The sequence below is a fragment of the Pteronotus mesoamericanus genome, unplaced genomic scaffold (genome assembly GCF_021234165.1).
Source record: "Pteronotus mesoamericanus isolate MK-2021 breed Mesoamerican mustached bat unplaced genomic scaffold, CSHL_Meso_final scaffold_21, whole genome shotgun sequence".
Classification (NCBI taxonomy): Eukaryota; Metazoa; Chordata; class Mammalia; order Chiroptera; family Mormoopidae; genus Pteronotus; species Pteronotus mesoamericanus.
This window is the reverse complement of record NW_026555310.1, coordinates 3,717,296-3,741,650: the sequence shown is the minus strand read 5'-3', so window position 1 is coordinate 3,741,650 and position 24,355 is coordinate 3,717,296. Positions and strand designations below refer to the sequence as shown.

General features: G+C 50.5%; 1 protein-coding gene across 1 annotated transcript in view; it reads right to left on the bottom strand.

Moving 5' to 3' along the window:
* Nucleotides 1-21,838, bottom strand: part of GALNT6 (polypeptide N-acetylgalactosaminyltransferase 6) — a 30,654-nt gene extending 8,816 nt beyond the window's left edge. Inside the window, exons 1-7 of the mRNA XM_054591089.1 lie at nt 21,773-21,838; nt 19,903-19,992; nt 14,966-15,088; nt 11,108-11,701; nt 9,371-9,543; nt 2,422-2,571; nt 1,131-1,365 (exon numbers count right to left, since the gene is read on the bottom strand). Coding sequence (XP_054447064.1) covers nt 1,131-1,365; nt 2,422-2,571; nt 9,371-9,543; nt 11,108-11,598 — 1,049 coding nt within the window. The 5' untranslated portion in view covers nt 11,599-11,701; nt 14,966-15,088; nt 19,903-19,992; nt 21,773-21,838. The remainder of the gene's footprint in view (nt 1-1,130; nt 1,366-2,421; nt 2,572-9,370; nt 9,544-11,107; nt 11,702-14,965; nt 15,089-19,902; nt 19,993-21,772) is intronic.
* Between the last annotated feature and the right edge of the window lie 2,517 nt (nt 21,839-24,355).

Here is a 24,355-nt window from a genome sequence, read left to right as displayed (position 1 = left end):
GGGTAGCATTTCCTTAGGATCGGGGCATGTGGAAGGGGAAGAACTCCAAAGCTCTCTTTTTTTCAGGCCTCCCCTCTTATTTATGTTCACTGTATCCCCTACTTCTGCTTCCTTCCACCCCAGACATATATTCATTTGACCCCAAAGTTTTCTGGCCAGTATAGAAAAACAGTGGCAGATAATCACAGGATATGCTAAAAGTCACTCTCTGACTCAGTGTGGCCAAGACATGTGTCAAATTAAACTTATGGCCTCTAACAAGGCCGGCAGGCAATCGGAGAGGGGAGGGCAGGGTAGGCGTATGAGGGAGAGGTGAACCCGGGCGGGCATTAAACAGTGGGTGAGCCTTCATGCCTCCACCCCATTGCTCCGCGGTCGGTGAACTATGGCCCAGGAGCCACATCTGGCCTAGCTTTATATGAGGCTCTGGGGAAAGAACGGTTTTTACATTTTTTAAAGGACTGTTTAAAAGAAACACAAACAAGGACTATTATGGAATAGACTGTATGTAGCTGGCAAACCTGAAATGTTTACTATTTGGCCCTTTACCAAAAAAGTTCAGGGCAACTGCAACAAACCGTAAACTGCAGAACACTTGTCTGTATTCTTTGAATGTTTTCAGTCTTTTCAAAGAGAGTGAGCTGGGAGCACATGCCACCCCTCATATTATAATGGCTATGCAAGGACGGCCACTACCCACTATGTCTCAGCACGTCTGCAAGCACCAGTCATAGTCATGGCCTTCTACGCGTAGGGAGGACTAGACGACATAAAGTGTATAAAGTCCTTAGTCCAGTGCCTGGCACACAGTAAGTGGCAGATAAAAGCAAGCAGTCTAGCCATGGTTAGGAGCACAGGTGTTGGGTCAGACAGGCCAGGGGCGGGATCCCTGCTCCATCCTTTGTTAGCTGCATGACCTGAGGCCAATTGTTTATCATTTATCATTGGGAATCTTAATATTCTCACCTGTACAATAAGCTAATCATAGTGGATGAAGATTAAATAAAACATGTCAAGTGCCTGATAGGGCACCTAATAAATGTTGACCTGACATGGCCCCAGTCCCTAGAACTGGGTGGGTCTGGGACCATGGAGGTCAGGTCGCGGGCTCACCAGGCTGTGGTCCTTACTTGATTGGGTAGGTCTCATCCTTGCGCCTCTGCCTTTCATGTGTAGGTAAAGTCTCCCAGCCGAAAGTCAGGCTCCAGTCAAAGTTGCCACGGCTATGGACTCTGCCCTTCTGGACAGGTTTAGAGAACTCAAAAGTGTTAAGGTCAATGGTGACGATGTCTGGGCTCACCACCGCTGTCTCATCCTCGGTGATGCGAGCTAGGAGGGGCTCCAACCAGCCATGGAAGCACTCACCTGCAGGCGCAGACCAGGAGAAGGCTGTCAGGGCCCTGATTACAGCTAAGCCCATGCACTGGGCCGGCAGGGAGACCCAGGAGGACATGGGAACTCTCCACCCATTTCCTAGCTACAGGCAGAGAAGCACTGGTAGGCTCCGCAGCTATACAGAGCCCACAGAGATCTGAGAATCTCCTACCTTCCCCTCCCCACCGCCTAAAGATGCAGGCAGCTTTTGGGGGTGGGGGAGAATGGAGGTCCCAGAGGAGTAACACGATCAACTCAAATGATCCCAAAGCACAGAGAGGGCCCTGGATGGGAATCTTCGGGCTCCCAGCCTGTCCACTGAATCAGCCCTCCCTGCCCGAGTGTGGATCGCAGAAGCAGCTGTCCTCTTGCCCGGGAATCTCTGCATCTAAGGCTCCGGCCCCAGTTGTAGCATAACAGTCCCTTTCATTTGCTAGCCCTCTGAGATTGTCAATGAAATATATATATATGACTTAATTTGGCCCTCAGAGTAATAATTTTGTTGGTGAGTAAGGTGAGTATCCTCTCCCCATCTTACAAATGAGGAAACTGAAGCTTTGCTAGTGGCAGAGCCCTAACATAAACCCAGGTCTTCTGACTCCCAAGTCTAGGGCTTTCCCCAATACAGATCACTGCTTTTAGGGAAGTTATGTTTTGCTAACAAGGGTGGGAGGTTTTCGGTTTGGGGAAGAGGGCAGCCTTCTTGGCTCCAGGTGGCCCTACAGGAAAAGCCCCATACAAATCAGTTCCAGTGGTAACAGGAGGCCTCTGCAGGGCTAAGTTCAGAACAAGGTGCAGATCAGGGAGAGAGGACTGTCCGGGGTTCCAGAGCACACTCCCAGCAATTGCGGGGTGACCACTCATTTTAGGGTTGTGTGTCTGATCACACATCCTTGGGAATGGGGTGAGAAAGGGTTAGAAAGAGCTGGGGCGAGTCCCAAGCCTCCTTAACTCCTGGAACAAAGCAAGAAGGAGCCTTGGCCACAGCTCTTCCTTCTGCCAGGGCGAGGGGGGACACAGCACACCCAGGCCGGCACTCTCACTCACAGTGGGCATCCAGGAAGGTGAGCACCTCGGCCTGTGCCACGCTGGCTCCCAGCAGCCGGGCTGTGATCAGCCCCTTCCTCTCCTCCTGCCGCACCACCCTCACGATCTGCAGCTGCTTCACGTACTGCTCCAGTTGCTCCTTTAAATACTCTGGAAGAGAGAGTCATTGGGGTCAGCTCACCACTTTGTTGCAAACCTAATCCCCTGTGGGCACCAAGCCCTGGCCCTCTCAGGCCTCCGGTAGGCCTGAATTTTTAACTCTCCTACATCCACTGCACTAAGCAATTCCCGGGAAGCAGATGGTGGGGAAGCGGGTGGGAGGAGGAAGTCCTGCGTGGGGCCAAGCACACCCTGCCGTCCCAAGCCCACCTCACCAGGACACTGGCTGTGCAGGGTCGATCTGTGCTGTTTACCTAGGCACCTTCTCTAATATCTGAGACAGGGCCTCAGAGTTGTGTTTCTTTGGTCTAAATCGAGTATAAATTCCTGACAAAGGCTCTCTGATGCCTCTCTTTGTCGCTGCACCTTTCAGACACCATCTTTCGGAGCCGTGACTCCAGCCTCCTCTCCTTTCCGCACCCCGCTGTTGTGGCCGTGGTCCCTCAGTGTCTGATTGGCTATCTCCCAGGCTCCTCAAAATAAACTTGCCAGGTAGAAGACACCAATTTCTTACTTGCTTTGATTTCTTACTTGCTGGATCAGCAGCAAGAAGTCTTATTCTAATCTTCCTTATTACCTCCTCTGCATGTACAATTCTTTAAGAAATGAAAAGATGCCAAGCAGCTTTTTAATTAAATTAAGAACATGTACGAAGTGCCTGCCATTGGCCAGGCAGTGGTAAGCCCAGTCACCCAGGGAACAGGTGACAGTGACCTGCCAGAGGTAGTGCAGGGCTCAGAGAGCCTGCAGGGGGGAAGCCACCCTGAATCTGGGGGTGGGAAAAACTTTGAGAAGGGAAGGGTATCTCTGCTGAGATCTTCAGCTCCTTCTGAGTAGGGGCTCACTTCATAACCCTGTTATTCAGTCTGAAATCCTCAGAGCATTATAAATAGCTATATTCTGAAGCAATCCATCTTGAGACACATTCCAAATCTTATGTTTTATTAGCTGCGATTTTGGTTTATCCGTGCCACTGTTCTGTCCCTAATTGTGCAGAATGGAGTTGCCTGTAGTTTCATGAGTGGAGGTGGAGGGCAGGTGTGACATATGATTGTGTCCTTTCTCTTTCGAGCTGTGGATCAGCCCAGTGCTCGGACCTTGCTCTGAACACAGTCCTATACAAACTGTGGGGCCTGAAATCAATTTGAGGTGGGGATGATTTCTCTCTCTCTCTCTCTCTTACACACACACACACACACACAGCCCAAATATTGATACTTGAGCACCTACTATGTGCCAGTCATTGAACGAGGTGCTTTCATGCTGCCTTTCTTATTTAATGTTCTCTATGCAAATTAAAACACCATGAAATTGGGAGTATTGTCCCCAGTGTTTATGAGTCAAAATAAGCCTCATTGGGCAGCTCCAGCCCAGCACTTGCTTAGCACACACCTGCTCACTCACTGCCCGGGTACCAGAAACTACCCTGTGCAGGGAGAGGCCTGGTCTGCGTCCTGCCTTGAAGGAGCTCCAAGACTCATAATCCAATTATATCCCCCAAGTGTTGGCTCTAAAGGAGGGAAGAGCCCTAAATAAGAGCCTCATCTTCTCAGTGTGGCTGATGTTTCCCCAGAGAACTCGCTTAACTGTGCTCACAGGAAATTCATGATGATGGAGACAACTCAAAGGCAAAACATCGTAGGAAGTGGGTTTTGCGGTGAGAGGCTGCAAAGCGCTACTCGGGGCCTGAGCTCTGCAAGGCCTTTCTCCCGTACCTTCCTCCAGGCTCAGGTGGGTAGGCTGCACCTGGGGCTTCTGAGCATGAGTGCAGGCCCTTCTCGGGGAGTGAGACAACCCCCCAAAGGTATGTCCCTGTATCAGTCTTCCTGTCATACCCTGGGCCCACTGGACATATGCTCCAGAGCTATGCATAGCAGAGCTGAGCACAGAGACACAGAGAACCTATCTGTACCCTTATGTCCCCTAGACGATAGCCTCCTTATTTAAGCTCAACACCCCACCACACGAGCCCCGCTGCACTCCCCATGCCTGGGGTCTATAAGACTCCTGTGGCCTCCAACACACACATCTTACGCAGTCTCATCAATATGCCGATGGCTCCTGGGTCTCCTTTCCAGGCCTTGCCATCTTTACTTGGATGTCTAACAGGACCACAAACCAAACGTGCCCAGAACGGAACTCCAGATTTCCCGCCAAGTTGCACCCCGACCCCCCCGTGTCAGTATACGGTACCTGCGTCCCTCCAGCTGCTCTAACCTATTGGTCGTGCTGGAGTCTCCCCTTTCCTCATCCTTTACAATTAGTCCATTAGCAAGTACTGCCAGCTCTCCCTCTTGGTCCCCACTGTCACCCCAGCATTAATGTCTTAACTGGTCTCCTGGCCTCGATTCTATACGACTCTTCCCAATCTATCCTTGCCATTCTTGACATAGCAGCAGAGTTATCTCGTAAAACTAAATAAGGCCCTGGCTGGGCAGTTTGGTTGGTTGGAGCATCATCTCGATGCACTAAGATTGTGGGTTCGATCTCCAGTCAGGGCACAGACAAGAAGAAACCAATGAATGCCTCAAATAGTGGAGCAATAAATCCATGTTTCTCTCTCTCTCTCAAATTAATAAATTAAAAAAATAAATAGATCATGTCACCACAGTGGTTTAAAGTTGCACTTCCCCTGACTGGTGTGGCTCAGTGAGTTGGGTGTCGTTCCACAAACCAAAAGGTTGATTCCAGTCAGGGCACGTGCCTGGGTTGCAGGCCAGGTTCCCCAGTTAGGGGCACGCAAGAGGCAACTGATCGATGTTTCTCTCACACATTGATGTTTCTCTCCTTCTCTTTCTCCCTCCCTCTCCTGTTCTCTAAAAATAAATAAGTAAAATCTTAAAGTTGCACTTAAAAACAAATCCATAAAAAAAAAAATCCAAACAGTATTGTAATTCCTCAAAAAATTAAACATAACTGAATATCTGTGACTTCAGATGTAATAAAACCTATTATTTTAAAAGAAAAAATATTAAACATAGAATTAGCACATGGTCCAGCAATTCTACTTCTGGGTGTGCACCCCAAAAAAGGGAATATGTGTACACTGATGTTCACGGCAGCATTATTCACAATAGCCAAAATGTGGAAACAGCCCCAATGTCCATGGATACAGATGAATGGATAAACAAATTCGGTTTATATGAACAATTAAACACTGAGCTAATCGAAAATGCTCCCCAAACGCCTCCTCCCCTGGGGTTCACACATCGCGTTCCCTGACAAGGCCGCCACTTCTCTCCTTTCCTCCGCCTGCCAATCCCTCTGCCTTCCCTTCCTACAGCGCCCTTCCTGGCCAGCCCTGCCTCCCCACTCCTCCTCACTCCATCAGGAACTTACTCACTGAGGGTCCTGTTCACTTCTCAACTCTCCAGATTCTGGGCATGTGTCTGATTTCCTCCCATCCATCTAGCAAATTCCCACCGGAGGGAGGCCTGAGCTCAGTCTCCCCCAGGGGCAGGGTAGGGCTCTTTATATGGGGGTGCCCTTTTTGGAGCACAATAGACCACTGGGCCTGGGGGCCAGTTTTCATAAGCCTGTGGAGTGTGCTTGGCCAAGAGCAAACCTGGCATCTGACCTGGCTGCACAGGAGTAAAACCTGTGCCCAGGGTTCCAGCTCTGAGGTAGGTTAGAAAAAGTTGCCCAGCCTGCCACTGGGCCTCTCCCCGGCCCCAGCACCTGGCCTCTGTATACTCGCGGTCTTAGAGCGCTGCCAAGTCCCTGGGTAGGAGGACAGAGAGCATGGGCATTGTATTTCAGCAGCGACACAGCTCTTCTCTGTGTGTGTGTAATCAGAGCCAGTTAATCTGATCAAATGGTCAAATGTGTGGAAAATTTTATCCTGCTGTGGACTGCAGAGACTTCTGACCACAGATCTGAGTTTTGTCCTTTTCCCCACTGAAGTGAACACGGCTGAAAGCACTGCAAGCGTCCGAAAGCCCGCATGGTGGGGTTGTTTATCCTGGGGCCCACAAAGTTCCTGGAATTACAATGCAGAAATGTGGATGTGTGCACATTGCTGTAGCAATTCTGCACTATTCTGGGGAGGGGGGGGGGCGGGGCTTTTAGCAGATTCTCAAAGGAGGCCAGGGCCTAGAAAACTAAGAATGATAGGGGTAGGATTTTCAGGCAGGTAACTCCAAGATGCTGAAACTGGCCCTAAGAGAGGGCCCAGGAGACAGCCAGAGAGAATGCCTGCTGGGGCAGGCACTTTGGAGGGGCTCTAGGGGCTACTACAAAGTCCATCCCACAAGGCACAGGCTGCTGTGCCCTTTAGATGCTGCCTGTGCCAGCCTGGCTTTATATCATTTGTCTGGTCAGAGGAGTTGCCCAACTGGGCATTGTACCTTATAAACTCAAAAAAATTCTAGGTGACAAGTAGAAACAGTTTAGACACAGAGGCGTCCAACCTTTTGGCATCTCTGCACCACACTGGAAAAAGAAGAGTTGTCTTGGGCCATACATTAAATACATTGCAACACGTAGTCACAAAACAGTCTCATAATGTTTTAAGTACATGTATGGTTTTGTGTTGGGCCAGGTTGACAGCCATCCCGGCCTGCGTGCAGCCTGTGGGCTGCAGGTTGGATGGCCCTGGTTAGAATTTCCACCCCATGTGATTCAAGTGGAGCACCTGAGGGGTGGGTAGCACAGGTTTGGGGGAGAGGGGTTACCAGAGGGCCAGTGTGAGAGGAGGGGCAGCTGAAATGCTTGTTCCCCATTCCATACAACCACTCAATTGCTACTAAGGGGCCACTCTAAAGCCCCTCCCATCTCTGCCAAACTCTTTGCCCTTCCTTTTCCGGAAGACTAATCTTATGCACCTTGCCTACCAGACTCTTACTGCACGTTTGCCTTTGCTTTGTAAGTGCCGCTAGGTGTCTGCTGGGGAAACGCGAACTCCCCAAAGAAATGGACTCACCAGTACTCACAACTCAGCTTCCCCTTCCACTGCCTCCCTGAGTCTGATTCCATTTTTTAGCATGGCCCCTAGTCTAGAAGGCAGGAGGAAGACTGGGGGAAGGTCAGGAAAAGCAGCAGCTCTACTTGAGTGGCCGGGGCACACACCGGGACGTGAGGTGTCAGCTTCTGGGTGGCAATGGGAGCATGAGCACAGGGGGCCAACTCGGAGAGCCCGGGACCCCGTGAGCCACTCAGGGGAGGGCTCAGCTCCTGGAGACTCCCAGCCTAATAATGATACCTCAGTCCCTCAGCCCCTTTCCTAGTTCTGGCCCTGTCATCCAACTCTCAGGGGATTGGAAGAACTTCCTCTCCAGATTTGCGGCCCTCTGCCTGTCTTCCTGACAATTACCCTGCCCTCAAACTGCCACCCTTCTAAGGCAAGGTCACTCTCCACTTTAAATACCATCAATGACTCCTAATTTTTTTTTTTCTTTTTTAAAGATTTTATTTATTTATTTTTAGACAGAAGGGAAGAGAGGGAGAGAAACATCAGTGTGTGGTTGCCTCTTGCGCGCCCCCTACTGGGGACTTGGCCCACAACCCAGGCACATGTCCTGACTGGGAATTGAACCGGCGACCCTTTGGTTAGCAGGCCAGCACTCAATCCACTGAGCCACACCAGCCAGAGCTTTTTTCCTAAATAAATACTTTCAGCATGGCACACATTTCAATTCAACATCTTTTTAGTATCATTTTCTAAAACAAACCTAAGCTTCAGCCACATCAAACCTCTCAAATTTTCACAAATACACCTGTCTCTAGGACTATGTCTGTGCCAATCTCTCTTCTGGGAATACCCTTCAATGCCTCTTCTCTCCCTAGACACTCAGGCTTTCAGGGCCAGCTCCAGCCTGGTCTCCACTGTGGACTGCCCCAGCCAGGCCACGTAGAAATAACGTCTCCCGGCTACGCATTGTTCCCATACAAAGACTAAACTGAAACTGGTGCTTGTGGAGCTCTTACTCCATGCTAAGTACTCTGTGTCCCATGAATTATTTATCACCTATTTCTGATCCCTTGTCCATCACGTGAGAGAGTCTACTGTCTTCATTTTTAGAAGAAGAAACTGAGATTCAGAGAGGCTAAGTATCTTGTCCAAGGCCACAGAGTTAAGAAGAGGCAGAACTGGGGTTTGAATTCCTGGATGTTGGCCTCCCAAGTTCATGCCCTTTCACGTCTGTTAGGGGTGTGTTATGGTCCATACTGTGTGGTTGATGTTGTGGGGGGCCATCTGATTTATGACTGTTGTTAGCTTTTATAGGGCAAGATCTGTCTCATTTGTTATTTGTCGTGGTATCCTCTTTGCCTAGGTGAGTGTCAGCCACAGAATACTCTGTAGATGTTTGTGGAATTGCTTTAAAAGGTAATTTAAAAGGAAGTTTGGTGAGCCATGTCACCTGCCTATTAGCCACTGTAACAAAGAGGGCTTTTGAGGTGGGATCTTTCAGCAGCAGGAGAGTGGTGTAGCAGGAAGGAAACAGAGGGAAGGCCCATCCCCACACTCTGCCCTGACCTCTCTCAGCATCTCGGACTTGGGCTGGGGCTTGGCAGCTCTAAGCGAGTCTTAAAAGCAAGAACTCCGAAGCTCTTGGAGCTCTACGGGTGAAGTGGGACGGAGGGCGAGGCTCTAGGTTGCCCTGCCTCCTTCCCCACACCTTCTTGTTGCTCACCCGCCTTCTCCTTGCCCCTGGCCTATCCCGGAAGCTGCAGATAAGCTGTGATTCCTGGCAGCAGGCAGTGACAGCGCCCGCTCCCTTGAGAGAACCTGCCCTCCGTCCCAGAAAACCAGGGGGACCCCCGCCGCCTCTTGGGGCCACCCCGGCCTCACCCTCAGTGCTAGCATCATCCACCAGTATGATCTCCTTCAGCAGGATGGCAGGGGTGGCATGCAGGACACTGTACACGGTTCGCAGCAGTGTGGACCAGGCCTCGTTGTGAAACACAATGATGACACTGGTGGTGGGCAGTGGCGGGCAGCGCCGAAACTTCTGGTCGACACACCTGGAAGGAGGACAGGGTAGACACAGCTCTCCAAGTCCCTCAGAGTCGGGGGTCGGGAGCACTCTGGGCACAGACACTCGTAACCACCGTCTGCTCCCGGGACAGCCGACCTGCACTCCTCGTTGCGTTGAGAACGGTCGCTCCCTGCTCCCACCTCACGCTGTATTTGCCACCTACTCTGAGCCTCTGCACAGGTGCTAGCCAACCTACTCCAAACCCATTTCCGCCAGAGCTGGCTCGGTGCCCCCGCCGCTGCCGAAGGCTCCTCCCTGCTCCCCGCGCCCCCCCCCGCCCCCCCGCCGCCCCCCCCCCCCGCCCCGCCTGCCTCCCCGGCCACCGGCCCTGGCCTCTCTGATCGGCTCGAGGAGTTCCTGGGGCTGTCACCCTTCCTCAGTGAGATGTGTACTGAGTAAATAGTAATCTGATCCAGAGGTCCCAGAGGGGAAGTAATAAAAGGCACATTTGACATCTGAGAAAAGTGACTACAATTTTCATATTCTCATCATGCTTTGCAGTTCTCTAATGCATTTCCTCCTTCACTCCCTGAGACCTGAGGCCACTATCACAATCAATTTCCTGTGACCTTTTCTCTAGCCCCACCCACTTCAACCATCCGGTAGCACTTGGCTTTGCTGTTACCCTCCTGACACTCCCTCGCAGGGGGCTGTGAATGTGTGAATCTGCATCTCAAGGGAACATGCGGTCTAACCCCCTTTCTTATTATCCCCTCTGCTAGTCAGAAAGATTTCTCATGGAGCTGCCTCTGGCTGCCCTCATGGCCCAGTCCCCTTCCCTGCTGAGGAGCTCGTGACAATTCCAAGTGGCTCCAACTTCTGGGACTATAATCCTTGGTCAAATTCTGAGGAACCCTAGGTTCACATCCCTAAAGAATCATGAATTTGGGGATGGAGGCCGTCATGTAACAAAATGCCAACAAGGGTATTCTTGACTTGGGAAACACAAGTCTAAACGAGAAAGACTTGAGGACAGTGTGACCACAGCCACGGCCACGTTAGAGTGAGGTGGCCCACAGCTCAGAGATCTCGTGCTGATTCGTTGCCGGGACTGGAAGTATAAACAGCTTCAAATCAAGGCTGGAATGAATGCATGGTCCTGGGCACCTCCACTGGGGGGCAAAAATCAGGAGCTGTGTGCATAAGGCTGCTGTTAGGACACGTCCCTTCCCCAACAGCTGGGCGGCAGAGCCCCAGCAGAGGGCGGGCCACCGAATCCATGGCCTGGAACCAGTCCCTCTCAGTCACCCCTGTGCCAGGTCCTGGTCCCTAGCTCTGAGTTCTCTGTCTGTGTCCTGTCACCTTCATAATTGTGTTTCACTCTCACAGGTCTCCCTATCCCTCAGGCCTGACTGGAGCGCTCCTGAACCCCAATCCCTGGGGTAAGGGCAACTGGTAAGGAAAAGGAGGGAGGATATAGAGGAAATCCTTGCCTATATTTTAAAATCCCTACTGGCTCTTTACTTGGCATTTGGCGCATGCCCATGGCCATACAAGCCACACTTTCTGCGGAGCCCTGGCCTCAGCCCGTGACTCTAGGTGCTACTTACTCGGGGGGTCGAGTGTCTGGCCCCAGGGCCCTCTGCAGGGAGATCCGGTCGCTGGCAAAGGCGTTGAAGCAGTGCTTCTTATAGCCTTCTTCCTTTTCCTGGGTCTCCAGGGGGGTCCACTTGTCCTTCTGAAATGCTTTCCCGTCCGCCCCAGGGCTGTTTGGGTCCTGTGGTGGCCGTTCCCAGAAGGGCTTCAGTTCAGCTGGGGTATAGAACCCAGGGAGGCAGGACTTGTTTGTGGAGACCAGTGCCTCCTGAGGCTCCGGAGCCCTGATCTGGAGCTTGGGCATCGAATCCTTAAGGTTGTTCACGGCTCCCAGCATGAGGTCCAGGACGTGGTCCTTCTGGCTCACCAAGGACTTCAGCCATGGTTTCTCTGTGGCCTGTTCCCTACTGCTTACATCCCTCTGCAGGATGAAGAGGAAGAGCACAAAGGCACTGCCCACCACGGCCAGGCGCAGGGACAAGTGGCGTCTGCGGAGCAGTCTCATCCTTGGGAACCAGTGGGGACCCCGGCTGAGTCAGTGCTAGTGCTGGGCCCAACCCTGGAAATAACTTGGTATGTCGTGGTAGCCACTCCTTTGGAGCCTGAGCCTGAGAAGGGAGGGGATGAAGGAGCGAAATAAGCCAAGGCAGGGGTGGAGAGGGAGTTAGGGGGTTTGGGGTTCAAGGCCAGGCTCTGCTGCTGAATGGCAACATCATCTTATCCAATGACTTAACTTTCCTGCACCTAAATTTCTTCTATCCACTCAATGAGGAGACTGGAATCAGTGTTTCTTTCCTGCCCTAAGATTCTGACATTAATGGATATACAATAACCAGAACACTGAAACTCTTAATGCAGAGATTTAACTGACATAACCATACTAGGAAACAATGTGGCAATTTCACTTCTAGTTTTATATTCCAGACAGACTCCAGTGCTGGGTGAGCCAGGAGGCAGGCACCAGAGCATTTCGAGCAGCGCTGACTAAAATGGCAAAGACAGCAACCACACAAATGTCCATCAGCATTAGAATGAATAAATAGAGTGTGAAATATATCCATATTATGGGGTACTCTACGGCAGTGACAAAGATTGAACCACTTCTACATGCAACATTGTGGATGTAATGTTGAGAGAAAAAAGCAAGTTGCAGAAGGATACACATAGCATGGTTCCATTTACAGAAAATTATAAAATGTAAAACTAAACAATATATTGTTTATGAAAACAAAAATGAACACAAAATATTGTTCATGAATACAAAAATAAATATGTGGTCACGCTATAAAGGAACAGTGAAACCAGAGTTTCTGAAGAGGGAGGCAAGATATGGGAATAGAGGCACACCGGAACTTCAAAGTAAAGTGTTTTTTCTTAAAGTGGATGGTGGCCACTACTGGTACCACTGTTATTCCTTATACCCTAAACATATTTTATAACTATTCTTCTGTATCTACTCATATTTAATAAGAAATAGATATCTAGATCCTATGACAACACCTCCCAGGCAGGACTGAGCTTTGGTGTTCATCAGCTTCCGCCCCAAGCACATACGTGATCCCGTGGCTCAGAGGATGAACGTTTGCAAAATTTTCTGTGGACAGCTCTGGAGACACAAGTCTCGCTTGTTAAGCACCAGATGTTAATGCCAAAAGACCTGCGCACAAGTCCCAGTTCTGCCCCTTCTAGTAATAACAGCACCTACCTTCTGGGGTTAGTAAATTCAATGAAACAAACAATCATGGAAAAAGCTTAGTTGTCTCTGTACACAGTAAATTCTGAAAAAGGATTAGTTTCTTTTTAAAGATTTTATTTATTTTATTTTTGGACAGAGCGGAAGGGAAGGAGAAAGAGAGGTGTGGGCGCCTCTCGCATGTCCCTTACTGAGGACCTGGCCCGCAATCCAGGCACGTGCCCCGACTCAGAATCAAACCAGCGACCCTTTGGTTCGCAGGCTGGCACTCAATCCACTGAGCCAAACCAGCCAGGGTGAAAAAGGATTAGTTTTCATCATTAGTGGCTGTGCAACCCTTGGACAAATTACTTAATCTCTCTAAGCCTCAATTTCCTCATCCACAAAGTGGGGATAACCAACACCTAACTCACAAGGCCCGGTGAGGATTAAATCAGAGCTAAGGTACGTAAAATCCTCAGCAGAGTGCCTAGCACATACTAATCCCTCAGTGGATGGTATCCATTTCTATTATTATAATTACTAAATCCCTGCTCAACTTTCCAGCAATTTTCCTCAAGCACCTGGTCCTTGGCCAAAGCCACACTCATTACCCTGTGGCATGTCTTGCTTAAAAGTAACTTCATTCGATCTACTTAATTGTGTTACTTAAACACGAAAGCTCCTGTCCGTGGAGCAGCCTGCTATCCGGAATCACTCGGACCTGGGCAATATGATCTCAAGGGGGAGCACAGGTCACCCTGGGCGGGGGGGAGCCAGGTGGTTTTCCTTTATAACAGACTCAGCAGCAGCATCAAACATCAAATAAAATGAAGTCTCTTTGAGCATCTGTTTTGTATTAGACATTGTCTAGGAGATGGGCGAGGAGATTGCTCATTCTACCAGTCCTGACGGGGCACCTGCTATAGGCCAGGTTCTCTGCCGGATGGCGGAGATACAGAGATGAGCAAGCCCAGCCTTCAAGGAGCATACAGTCAACTAGGGGAGTCAGATTTTAAGTAGAGATCACTCAGTGAGAAGAAGACATAAGCGAGGCACCCTCGGGGGCTGACAGAGAGAGGGTACAAGAAACTGAGAGAGATGGGGAGGGCGACATCTGGGAAGAGGTCCCGCAGCGGAGGGAGGCTGGGCTGAGCACTGACCCACAAGTAGGAGCTGGCCAGACGAAGTGAGCACACACAGAGGCCTAGAGGCAGGAGACAGCATAGCCAATCAGAGAACAGCAAGTAGATTGGGATTGTGGGAGTATGAAGTCTGACGGAAGTAGTAGAGGATGGGCTTGGAGAGGTGGCTGCCACCAAGTCATCATGCCAAGGGGTTGCCACTGACCTGAAGTGTGAGGAGCAATACGGGACTAGCGGGAACTTAGCACTCCAGGAAGAACCACATGATCGCTGGTGGAGGGCACCTAGGAGACGGGCCTGCTTGGCAGCTGGGTGGCCACTTAAGAGGGGCTTGGGATGTCACCCAAGACAGCAGCAGCGCTGACGGGGGAGGGAGAATGTGGTGCTAGAAAAACTCCCTTGGGTGACGGGTGGGACAGTTCACTTCAGCTGGGGGTGCAGAGGTGTGAGGGAATTGCTTTCCCCATGGGATTTCAGAATCTAGTGGGAGAACGAAAACTGGTAGGTCTAGGGAGCACCTGTCCAGGGAGGGGAATGGAGCAGATCTTTCACTGACTATTCTTCCGTACTTTGAACCCGACTATAGTACCTATTCGAAAAGAATCAAATTAAAACATTAGCACAGACAGTAAGTGCCAAGTTGAAAAAGGCAGAGTTCCCCATGGGCTCGAGGAAGGCTTCCAGGAAGAAATGGGGATTCGGTGTACAAGGAGTTTTCTGCACCAGGGGCTGAGCTCCACCGGGCAAGCACAAGGAGTTCTGCGGGAGCTGGACACCTCAGAAGCCCTGGAACCCGCCCAGCTGAGCACAAACGGATCCCCAAAGAATGGGGAAGTGTCTGCCACGGAGGTGTCAAACTGCCCTGCAGGCCACACTTCCCTGAAATGGAGACAGGCTCATAGAGAGCAGGCTGACAGCTGGGGGAGGGTCGGCTCGGTGGGTAGAGATTGCAAAAGAAAAAAGGAAAATAAAATGAAGAATTTAACCGTCTCCAAAAGAAACAAAAGTGTGTTAACAGCTTATTTACCAGCTGCTGCCAAGTGTTCAAGACTCACCTCCTCCAGGAAGGCCTCCCTGACCAGCTCACTCAGAATCACGCAGGTCACTTCAACTCCCTCTTCCTGGCATTATGTCATAGCCCCTCAAAGTGGGGTTGGCCTTTATTCCTTTTATTTCCCCTGAAGAAAGAGACCCAGGATTAAATTGAGCCTTTCCTTGGCATATGTTTTCTCAATCCAACCTGGGGGTCAAGACTTTCTCTCTGGAGCCTACGATTCTTCCAGGTACTAACCACATCCTGAAATGAGACACCTGTGATTAGTCTTGGCAGTAAGGGACTTGTTCTCTAGTTTGTTTGCTTAGCACACAGACCATAAGAAAAGAGTCACTTAGAAGAGACACATAATCCAACAGAAACCAGAAGACTGGGATTAAGGATTCCCCCTCTCTGTATGGGTGATTCCCAGAAGTGCGGTTAATAGGCTTGGGGAGGTCACCCTTCCACCGGTCTTGGTGAAGGAATCGCCCCTCTTCTACGTGGTACTTTGTCAAGTGCAGGGCTTCACCAGCTCTCCCCTCCAGTGTCTTGTGTCGCTCCCTCACCTTCGGGTTCCCGCAGCATGGCCACCAGGTACACCGGCAAGTGCCCCACAGCCTTCACCCACCCCTCCCCCTCCTGCTGCTGCTGAGGGTTCATTCCCAGTTCCTTTTCCTCCAGCGACCTTGGGATTCCAACACGTTGGACCATCTTGCCAGATTATGGTGCAGAACATCTTGCGAGATGATGCCAGAACACAAATTCACCTTCTTTCACTGGTTTAAGGGAACTGAGCCTTCACCCAGCTCAGGGTCTTAACAAACTACCCACTGCATCACACTATAGGATTGTGACACAAATTTAAACTGTTGCAAATCAGCATGAAAAGAGCAAAAAAGAAAATATCAAAGTAGGTCACATATAAAATACGCATTGTTTTGTTAAAATTTCGTTGCAGTTATTATACATAAATACGCAGTGTTCCAAAAGTCTTAGTGAAGTTTTAAGCTTTAATAACTTCAGAAACAGAAACACTACAGACTTTCAAAGAACATCATTTGAAAGTTTTTTTAAAATGTTTTACCTCATTGAGTTTTATGAATTTTGAATAATAAATTTTTATTTTAATGTGTATCTCAATCTATTGATGATAAACATTTCCTGATACAAACTTAAATAGAAAATTTGTTATTCAAAATTCATAAAGGTAAAAAATGTAAATTATTACATTTTCAAATTGTGTTTTTTGCTAGTTTGTAGAATTCACACCTCTGATGTGATAAAAGTGTAAAACAGCCCTTAGTCTTCTGGGATACCCTGTTGCACATTAAGTGGGTATGAAATTTTGTTGTAAAATATCTTTCTTACTTTGGTCCAGTCATAGAGATTTGAAAACTAATCAATGACACAGTCCAGTCCCTCCATTTTACATCCTGGCGCCCATCCCCCAAGAAGCCTTCTTAGATCTCTAGCAGAATTCACCTCTCCCGACGACGTGTCCCTTGGCCCACGGCTGATACCTCCCCTCCCTGCCCCACCACAGCCTTCCGGGTGCGGGAGCAGGCTGTTCCCTCTCACACCTCTGTGAGCTCCTGCACCGGACAGGCCAGGGCGCTTTCACCTCTTTATCACTTGCAAAGTCTAGCACAAGGTTAGTACGTAGGAAGTATTCTATAAACTCTTGTTAAATGGGGTGAGGACAGCCTGGTTAAAGCTACGAGGATAAGCACTGGCTTCACCAAGTGATGTTCTGAATGCACTTATTCCAACAAGCACTGAGTTACATGCTGTTCTGTTGTTACGCATTAGGGTGCTACTTTGACTAGGTCTGCCTATCAGTCCAGCACCCTTGTTTTACAGGTAAGGCTAGAGTGGTTAGGTGACTTCTATATTGTCCCACAGCTGTGGCTCCTAGAAGCAGATGGTGGTCTCTAAACTCCCAGGCCACTGCTCTGTCCCCACATCTTACGTACCCCTTGGAGGTCCCCTTGGGGGTTTGGGGACTAGGTTGGGGTCTCCTGAGCCTGGGGCAGAGCCTTCTTCCTGAGTGTCCCAACCTCACTCTCAGACCCCACCCCCATCCCAAAGCCCAATCAAGACTCCAAGTGCTTGAAAGATGCCAAAACCTGAAGTCCCAAGCCAAGGTTCAGCTTTTATGAAAGCCAGGGTAAACCACACAGAACACACCCTTGCTGGCCAGGTGGCCTCTTTGTAATAAGGTTTCTTTCTGTTTATCAACTGAGTCCCTCACCTCCGGAGACGTGGCAGCCAGGAAGTAAGCCACCACCACAGGGATGTTTGTTCAAGTTAGTCACACTAAGGCTCCATTACAGGTTTCTTGGAAAGAGGTGACTGTCGCCACTCTCACCCAGGGTGCAGGCGTATGGAGCTGGACATCACATTGGGGAGGGAACAAGTCCATTTCAAGCTACTGGTGGGGGAGGAGGCCAAGAGGCTGCTTTGGCCAAACATCATCCCTTTCTGGCCATAACACACAGCACTCATTTCACTTCCTCTGTGGCCATGCTGAGAACAAAGTAGCAAACAATCTCCTTCAAACCCCTCCTCCCAACTCTGACCCTTCTGATTACAGAATGCTGAGAGGTTTTCACTTTTCTCCATAATTACATCTTTAAGACACTTCAGCTACTGTGGCTTATTTGCCCAGAAAGACACAGTGTAAGTTATTTCTGTAGCTAGTCTGTTAAGCTCTTTCCCTAGCACATCTAGGTTCATTTTATGTTCATGTAACATTTTAAGCTTAAGTAACCCAAACACAGATTTTCAACTGAAATAACCTGCCCAACTCTGCTCATACTGTATACCGAGAACAGTGCTTGGCACATGCATAGTAGGCACTCAGTAAATATTTGTTGATTTATTACAATTTTGTAAAAGTCCCTCAAAATCAAAATAATATGTAACCAAAAAGGAAGTTCAACAGCTAGATCACAGGTTCTCACAGGAGTTACTTGCAGGCCCTGACAGGCGGAGCAGGAATGTGCAACTGAGCTCAAGCTGAGATAGCTGGCTCCCAGGAATCTGGGGTGAAGGAGGAGCCTTCAGGTGGGCAGGAGGTGGGACTTCCTGAACCCTGGTGACAGGCTGGGTTTGAGAGAAAGAAAAAAAAAAAACCACCAACAAAACTTGAATTGAGTCTTATCTGTGGGGCGGGGGGGGGGGGGGGAGGTGGGAGGGAAGATAAAAGGGGGCTTAAAGGGAAAGGTATCCCTAAAGGCTTGGACTGCTCTCCAGATTGGGGTGGGGCTGGGATGGGGGCAGAACTGAAGTTTTCCTTCTCTCCTCACCCCTCAGTTTACTGCTGGCTGTAGGCCTTCTACTCAGGGCCACCAGACACTCATAATGCTACCCCCTAGACTCAGGGTCTGTGTCCTACCCCCTAACCTAGTCAGTATTCCCAATTTCCCCACTGCAGCCAGTAGCACCGAAATCCTAGAAACAACCTCCACCCCTACCCCACTGCTGGGTGTGTAGTTTTGAGTCCCTTCTCAGTATCAGGTTCGCCCCACCCAGTGCCACATTCTGCTGATTCATTCCCTGCCTCCTGGATCCTCCTCTTCCTCTCAAAGCCGTCACCTGAGAATGTGCCCTTATCACCCAACATCTGGAGGATAAGCAGAAGCCGCCTGGCCTGCCAGCGTCCTTTGCCTCAGGCCTCCCTCTCCCTTTCACAACCAGAACGGCCATATCCATATTCCTTTAGCATCATTGGATTGCACGTTTCCACATGGCTGAGCAGTCTGCTTCCCGCCTGCCACGCACCCTCTCTGGCTGTCTTTCCTCTTCCAAGCCTTTCCCTTATGTGCTTGCTAAGCAAGCCATGCTTCTTTTCTCTTTCACATTCTGGTTCCAAACTCCCCTCCTCCAAGACGCCTTCTTAGACTATGGTGTAGTATCTCACTGCCCTCAATATCAAGGTGTATTTGTTTCCAAGTTTCACTACCCATGTTTCCCCACGTGGGACTTCCCCACTAGATTACTTTAAAAAAAAAATGATTTTCTTTATTTTTAGAGAGAGGGGAACTGAAGTGGGGAAGGGTGGGAGAAAGGGAGAATAACATCAATGTGTGGTTGCCTCTCATGTACCCCGCTCTGGGGACGTGGCTGGCAACCCAGGCATGCAGCCTCACTGGGAACTGAACCCGTGACCCTTTGTTTCGCAGGTCGGCACTCAATCCACTGAGCCACACCAGCCAGAGCTCCCCACTAGATTTTATGAGAAGTAGCAGGTCTAGACACTAAACTACCTAGATCCTGTTTGTTTGTTTGTTTTTTTTCTCTTTCCCAGTCCTTAAATCCTGGTCCCCAATTTCTGCCTCTGGAATGCAACCCACCTAGCCTTCTAGTCCCTGTGGCATCCCTCTGCCCTGAGGGATTTGGTTATGCTATTCCACTGCTCTCATCTGTCCTTTGTGCTCTGTTATATGTCAGATGTAGAGCTGACAGTGAGGATTGGGTTTCTTCCTTCCTTCAAATCTCTACGTAGGGCTCAGGACCAGGTTGCGCAGGGTACAGAAGAATAACCTGACCCCACAGGGCTCTTAGGTGCCACAAAGGAGCCTTCTAACAGCCCTTTTCTCTCCAGACTGAACCCATCCTTGTTCACTGTGCAAGCCTTTAACACAGCACAATTACAGCATTGAGCTCCACAGAGACAGTCACTGCCCTGCACTTGACCTCTCCTTTATTCAAACCCTCGTTTTCTTTCCCATCAAATGAGGGTGGACATTTTGGGCTCTCCAGAGAGGAGGAGGGGGCTGTATGAAGAGCTGAGTCTACCCAGATCTTTGGCACAGTGACTCACTGGGTCCCTCTGGTGCCCAGACACCTGCTCTGGTCCCCAGCTTCACTTCCAGGGCTGGAGATGCTGGAACGTGTCTGTGAGAGCCAGAGAAGGTTTGGGACAATGCCACCACTTTTAAAATTACTACTTACCATTCTCAAGTCAAGTAACAGTTATCTTCTCCGTTTTACACAGGAAACTGCAGCACAGCGAGGTAAAGTAACTCGACCAAAGTCACATATCTAGAAGTAGCAGAGGCAGGATTTGCACTCAGGCCCATGTCTCTCCAAAGCCCATGCACTGCCTGCACCATGACACCTCCCTGCCTTGTGTTTGGCTGGGGCTTGGAGCTTTGCCAAAGCACTTTCATATATACCTTCTCATTTGCTCTCCACCCAGGGAGTGTTTATGTGATTTGGCCAAGGGTAGACAGCTAAATTAACGACAGGGCTGAGTCAGCTGCCTGCCTCCATTATACCCTCTGCTTCTTGAATTGAGAGGCCCTCGGCGCTATGGTTTACTGCCCCTCCTGTTCTTGACTTCTGTTCTAGGCAGTGGCTACACGGACTAAGCCCACGGTCATAGTTCCTGTCCAGTTTTCTCCCACCTGAACTTGGGCTAAGGTGTTTCTGATCTCAGAGGGCATCTGACATATATGAGGGCCTCCCCTTTCATGCCTGAGTTCTATGCTGCTGTGGGTGGGAGTCAGCTGTCCTGCCGGCTGTGGGCAGTGATTACTGAGGATGAGGTCATATTGGTCAATCCAGTATCCTTCATTGTTGTGCCAGCTTCAGACTACCTCTTCCCTTTGACAGTCCTGTTCTGTTCTCTGCCCTGGTGCCCCTAAAGTGTTACCTCTTGGTGCCTAAAATGAATGAGATTCTTGAGGAACAGGTGCTAGGGAAGTGCCAGCGAAAATACTTCTGCTGGACAATTTGAAGCAAAGTACTTAGTGTGTACTATCCATCACGTGAATTTGCCTGCCTCATCCTTTTTACCCTTCCTGTGATGGGCCGGGACACAGCTGATCAGTCCACAAGGAGAATGGGGCCTGGGTGTACACCCATCTCTAGTAAAATGAACACAAGCCCCAGGTTTTTCGGTGTGCCCAGCTGTTAACCTCTGTGGGTCTGGGGGTGTGCTGAGAGCACAGTAGCAAAACCCTCCCTGGGGCTGTTGCAATGGGTTGTTGGCTGATAGAGGGGGTCTGTTCTAAACTTTGGTGGCAAACTGACCCCTCCCCCCCACACATCCACACACACACACACACACACACACACACAGAACTCTGTCCTACCTTCTGCAGAGATCACCGTCTGGGGACAAGTAACAAACTGTTTCTCCTTTTGGTTAGCATGGGGCTTGGAACAAATGACCGGGAAATTGGGAAGTTGGTGACAGTCACAGTCATGAACATACATCAGACTCCCTCCCCCACAGTATCACACAGCTCCTACTTGCAAAAGGTGCAAGCCTTCAGAGGGAAGACATCTGAGATGGCCCCCAGCCCCCCAGGAGGCGTCTGTTGTCTCGCCCCTTTTGTTCAGGAGCAACATGGCACTGGCGGGAGGTAACCTCTCTGAAAGGCTTTCTGCAGCAGGGCACATAGGGCGGCCCAATCAGGAGACACCGGGCGCACAAGAAACGCGGCGGCAGCATGGGTGGCTGAAGGGAAGAGGTGTAAAGCCTTGGAGGGAGTGCTACGGAGGGACGCTGTCCTGCCCCACCCCTACGAGCCACATAGTGGCTCGCATTCTTCCTTTAAGGGGCCAAGGTGGAGGAGGATCCTACCGCGGAAGGAACTAGAGGCCACCTCGACAGATTAGACCCGTCTGGCCCACCCTCTTCATTTTACTGCGGGGTGTGGTAAGGAGGAAGAGGAGGAGGAGGTGGGAGAGAGCAAGGACTTGGCAGAAGCGAGAGGCTGGAGGGAAGTCCCGAGAAGGCGGACAGCTCTGGCTTCCAAGTCAGGGGGAGGGTCGCAGGGGCCCGTGAGGGTCGCGGGCTGCTTCTGCTACTTACCTGTTGCGCCGAGGCAGAGCCGCAGCCGCGCCGCCGAGCAGCTCAAGGGTTTTCTGACGGGACGTCCTGGAGGGCGGGGCCGGGGCAGGATCTGCAAGGCCACTGGAGCGCGTCCTACCCGCCCCTCCCCGGCTAGGTGCAGGCGGCCACCCGGGACGCCCCTGTGCGCCGCTGCGGGCCGCGCCCCGTCCGGCGGCTTCCAGCGCCTCCGGGAGGCTGGGTCCCGGGCGGGGGCCCCAGTCCCACGAATTCTCCCCTCCGCCCGCTGGCCGCCGCTAGGAGCCCAGCTTCTCCACATCTCAGCCCATCCCCGTGTGCAGTCTCTGCCGAAAAAGATTGGAGAGTCCTACCCACCCCAAAGTCGACGGGCATTAGCGGCTCGGCCGGTGAGGCGGACCGGCGTGTGCAGGGCCCCGCACCCTCGGTGGCGGCGCGGCTGGAGCGCTCAGAGCCCGAGGCGGCGCTGGAAGGTTAGAACGCAGCCCGGCGGTGAGGAGCCCGGGGCTCCGTCGTCCCACGTTTGCCTCTCATGGGCGGGGTAGTCTCGGGCAAGTGACTCCTCCCCTCCATACAACAGCAAGGGCAATTTACAGTTATTGTCCAGAAAGTACACGGGAGACGGCTGATCGCACAGCTACACTGATACTCAAAGTGGTTTCCAGGACCAGCAGCATCGGCAGCATCTGGTAATTTGTTAGAAATGTAGATTCTTGGGTCCCAGCCCAGACCTAAATAATCCAGATCTCTGGGGGTGGGGCCCAGAGGTTTGCGTTTTTCAAAGCCCTCCAGGTGATTCTGGTGCACACTCAATTTGGGGAACCGTTGAACATGTAGTGGCAGAGCTGGAATTAGAATCCAGGTAAATTCAATTCCTAAACTCATGCTCTGAATCATCCTTTCAGGACTGTGCACTGGCCTTGTCCAGCTCTAAGATTCTGTGATGTGGCCTTTGGGTCCTTATCTCAGTAACAAGAGAAGTGTCATAGTCAACTCCAAATAGCCCCGGTTATTTGAAAGTTTTCTATGGTAGGATCTTAAACCACTGCTTGTGTTTTTCTTTTGTTTTGATATTTAAACAAGTTTGTATTTCTAAGTTTATAAGACCTGGGAAGCCACTTGCCGACTAGGAGCTGGATGAAGAAGTGCTCTTGTTTTCTAATCTGGGACCCCACGGTAGCATTGAGCTATTCAGCAGGAGGCCAGAGGTTTTCCAGTGATGGAGGCTGGAGAGACAAGGCCAGTGGACCGTGGAGCGCTTGCCCAGCTGCACCGGATCAGAGGAATGGTGGAAGATGGACACTGTCAAAGGAGCAGAAAAGGAGGTGTCCACCCGCTTTCGGCATGACCGCCTATCTCCCCTTACTCCAAGTAGCTGAGTAACTGCCCACCCCCCAGCTCCCTTTCTTTCACACTGGAAATGCTCTGGGGTTTAAATTCCCAAAGAAAGACTTTCCACAGTGGTTACTTGATCATCCATTTTAGCCCCTTTACAGACGCTTACGGCTCATTTTGACTCCCATGGTTCCAGTTGCCACCATTCTTGTCACTTGCCTTACTTAACCGCTATCTTTCTCAGAATAAGGGCATTCTCTGTTGAAGATTGTGGGATGCTGCCCCATATTCCTCTCTTTCTGAGGGCTGGACACTCCTTTACAGGTCTGGCCCGACGATTCTTGCCCACCCTTCCTCAAACTCTGTTCCGTGACTCCCGTGGGTCATGCGGTTCTCACCCAGCCCTGGAGCCTTAGTCAGGACCCAACCTGACCTGAGGGTGATAGGCTAGACTGGATTCACAGCCTCTGTTCTTCCCCAGGACAGTCATGACCACTGACCCCATCCCCGTTCCCCAAGGAAGCACAGCAATATTCTGTATTCTGTGCACCACTTTCCAGAAGCAAATTACTCATTCAGTTTTACCTCAGCTGACTGATTTTAATCGTGACTTTGACTCCTCAGAGTTACTAGCCACCTAATTTGGAGGCACATGTAGTCTACAGGATGTGGGACCCGCCCCTAATGTGTCATACACTGAGCTGTTCGCTCCTAGGAGGAAGGTCAGTTCCGGCTCCCTGCCCTCTTTTCAGGAAGGTCTGAAGATGAACCACGACAGCCTAGTGGCCGGGACCTCACCCTGCGGCTGGTGGCTGGCCACTTTTAAAAAGTTTACTTTAATTGAAAAAATTATAGGCATATGGTTAAGAAAAATCAAGCATTAAAGAAGATATGCAATGAAAGATACATTTCCTTCCTCCCTAGACTTTCAGTCCTTCTCTCCAGAAAGCACCTATGCATATTTATGACTGAAATCTCTTGCCATCAGTAAACATTTCTGCAGGACATACCTGAATTCCCTGCTCTGAATTTCATTTTTTTCCCGTCTCACAATCTTATTTTTATTTGTGGGCCATTTTAGATGTTGTTTTTGGGTGTTGAGTTTTGCTTTTCACGTTGCCTCAGGGGCTCCCCGCACCTAACAGCAGGAAATGCTGTGGGGAGCAGCTCGGTGGAAGCAAGTGAGACAGGATTGGCTCCGTGAGGCTATGATATCACCTTTGGCCTTTATCAAGTCTCCTCCTTCTACAG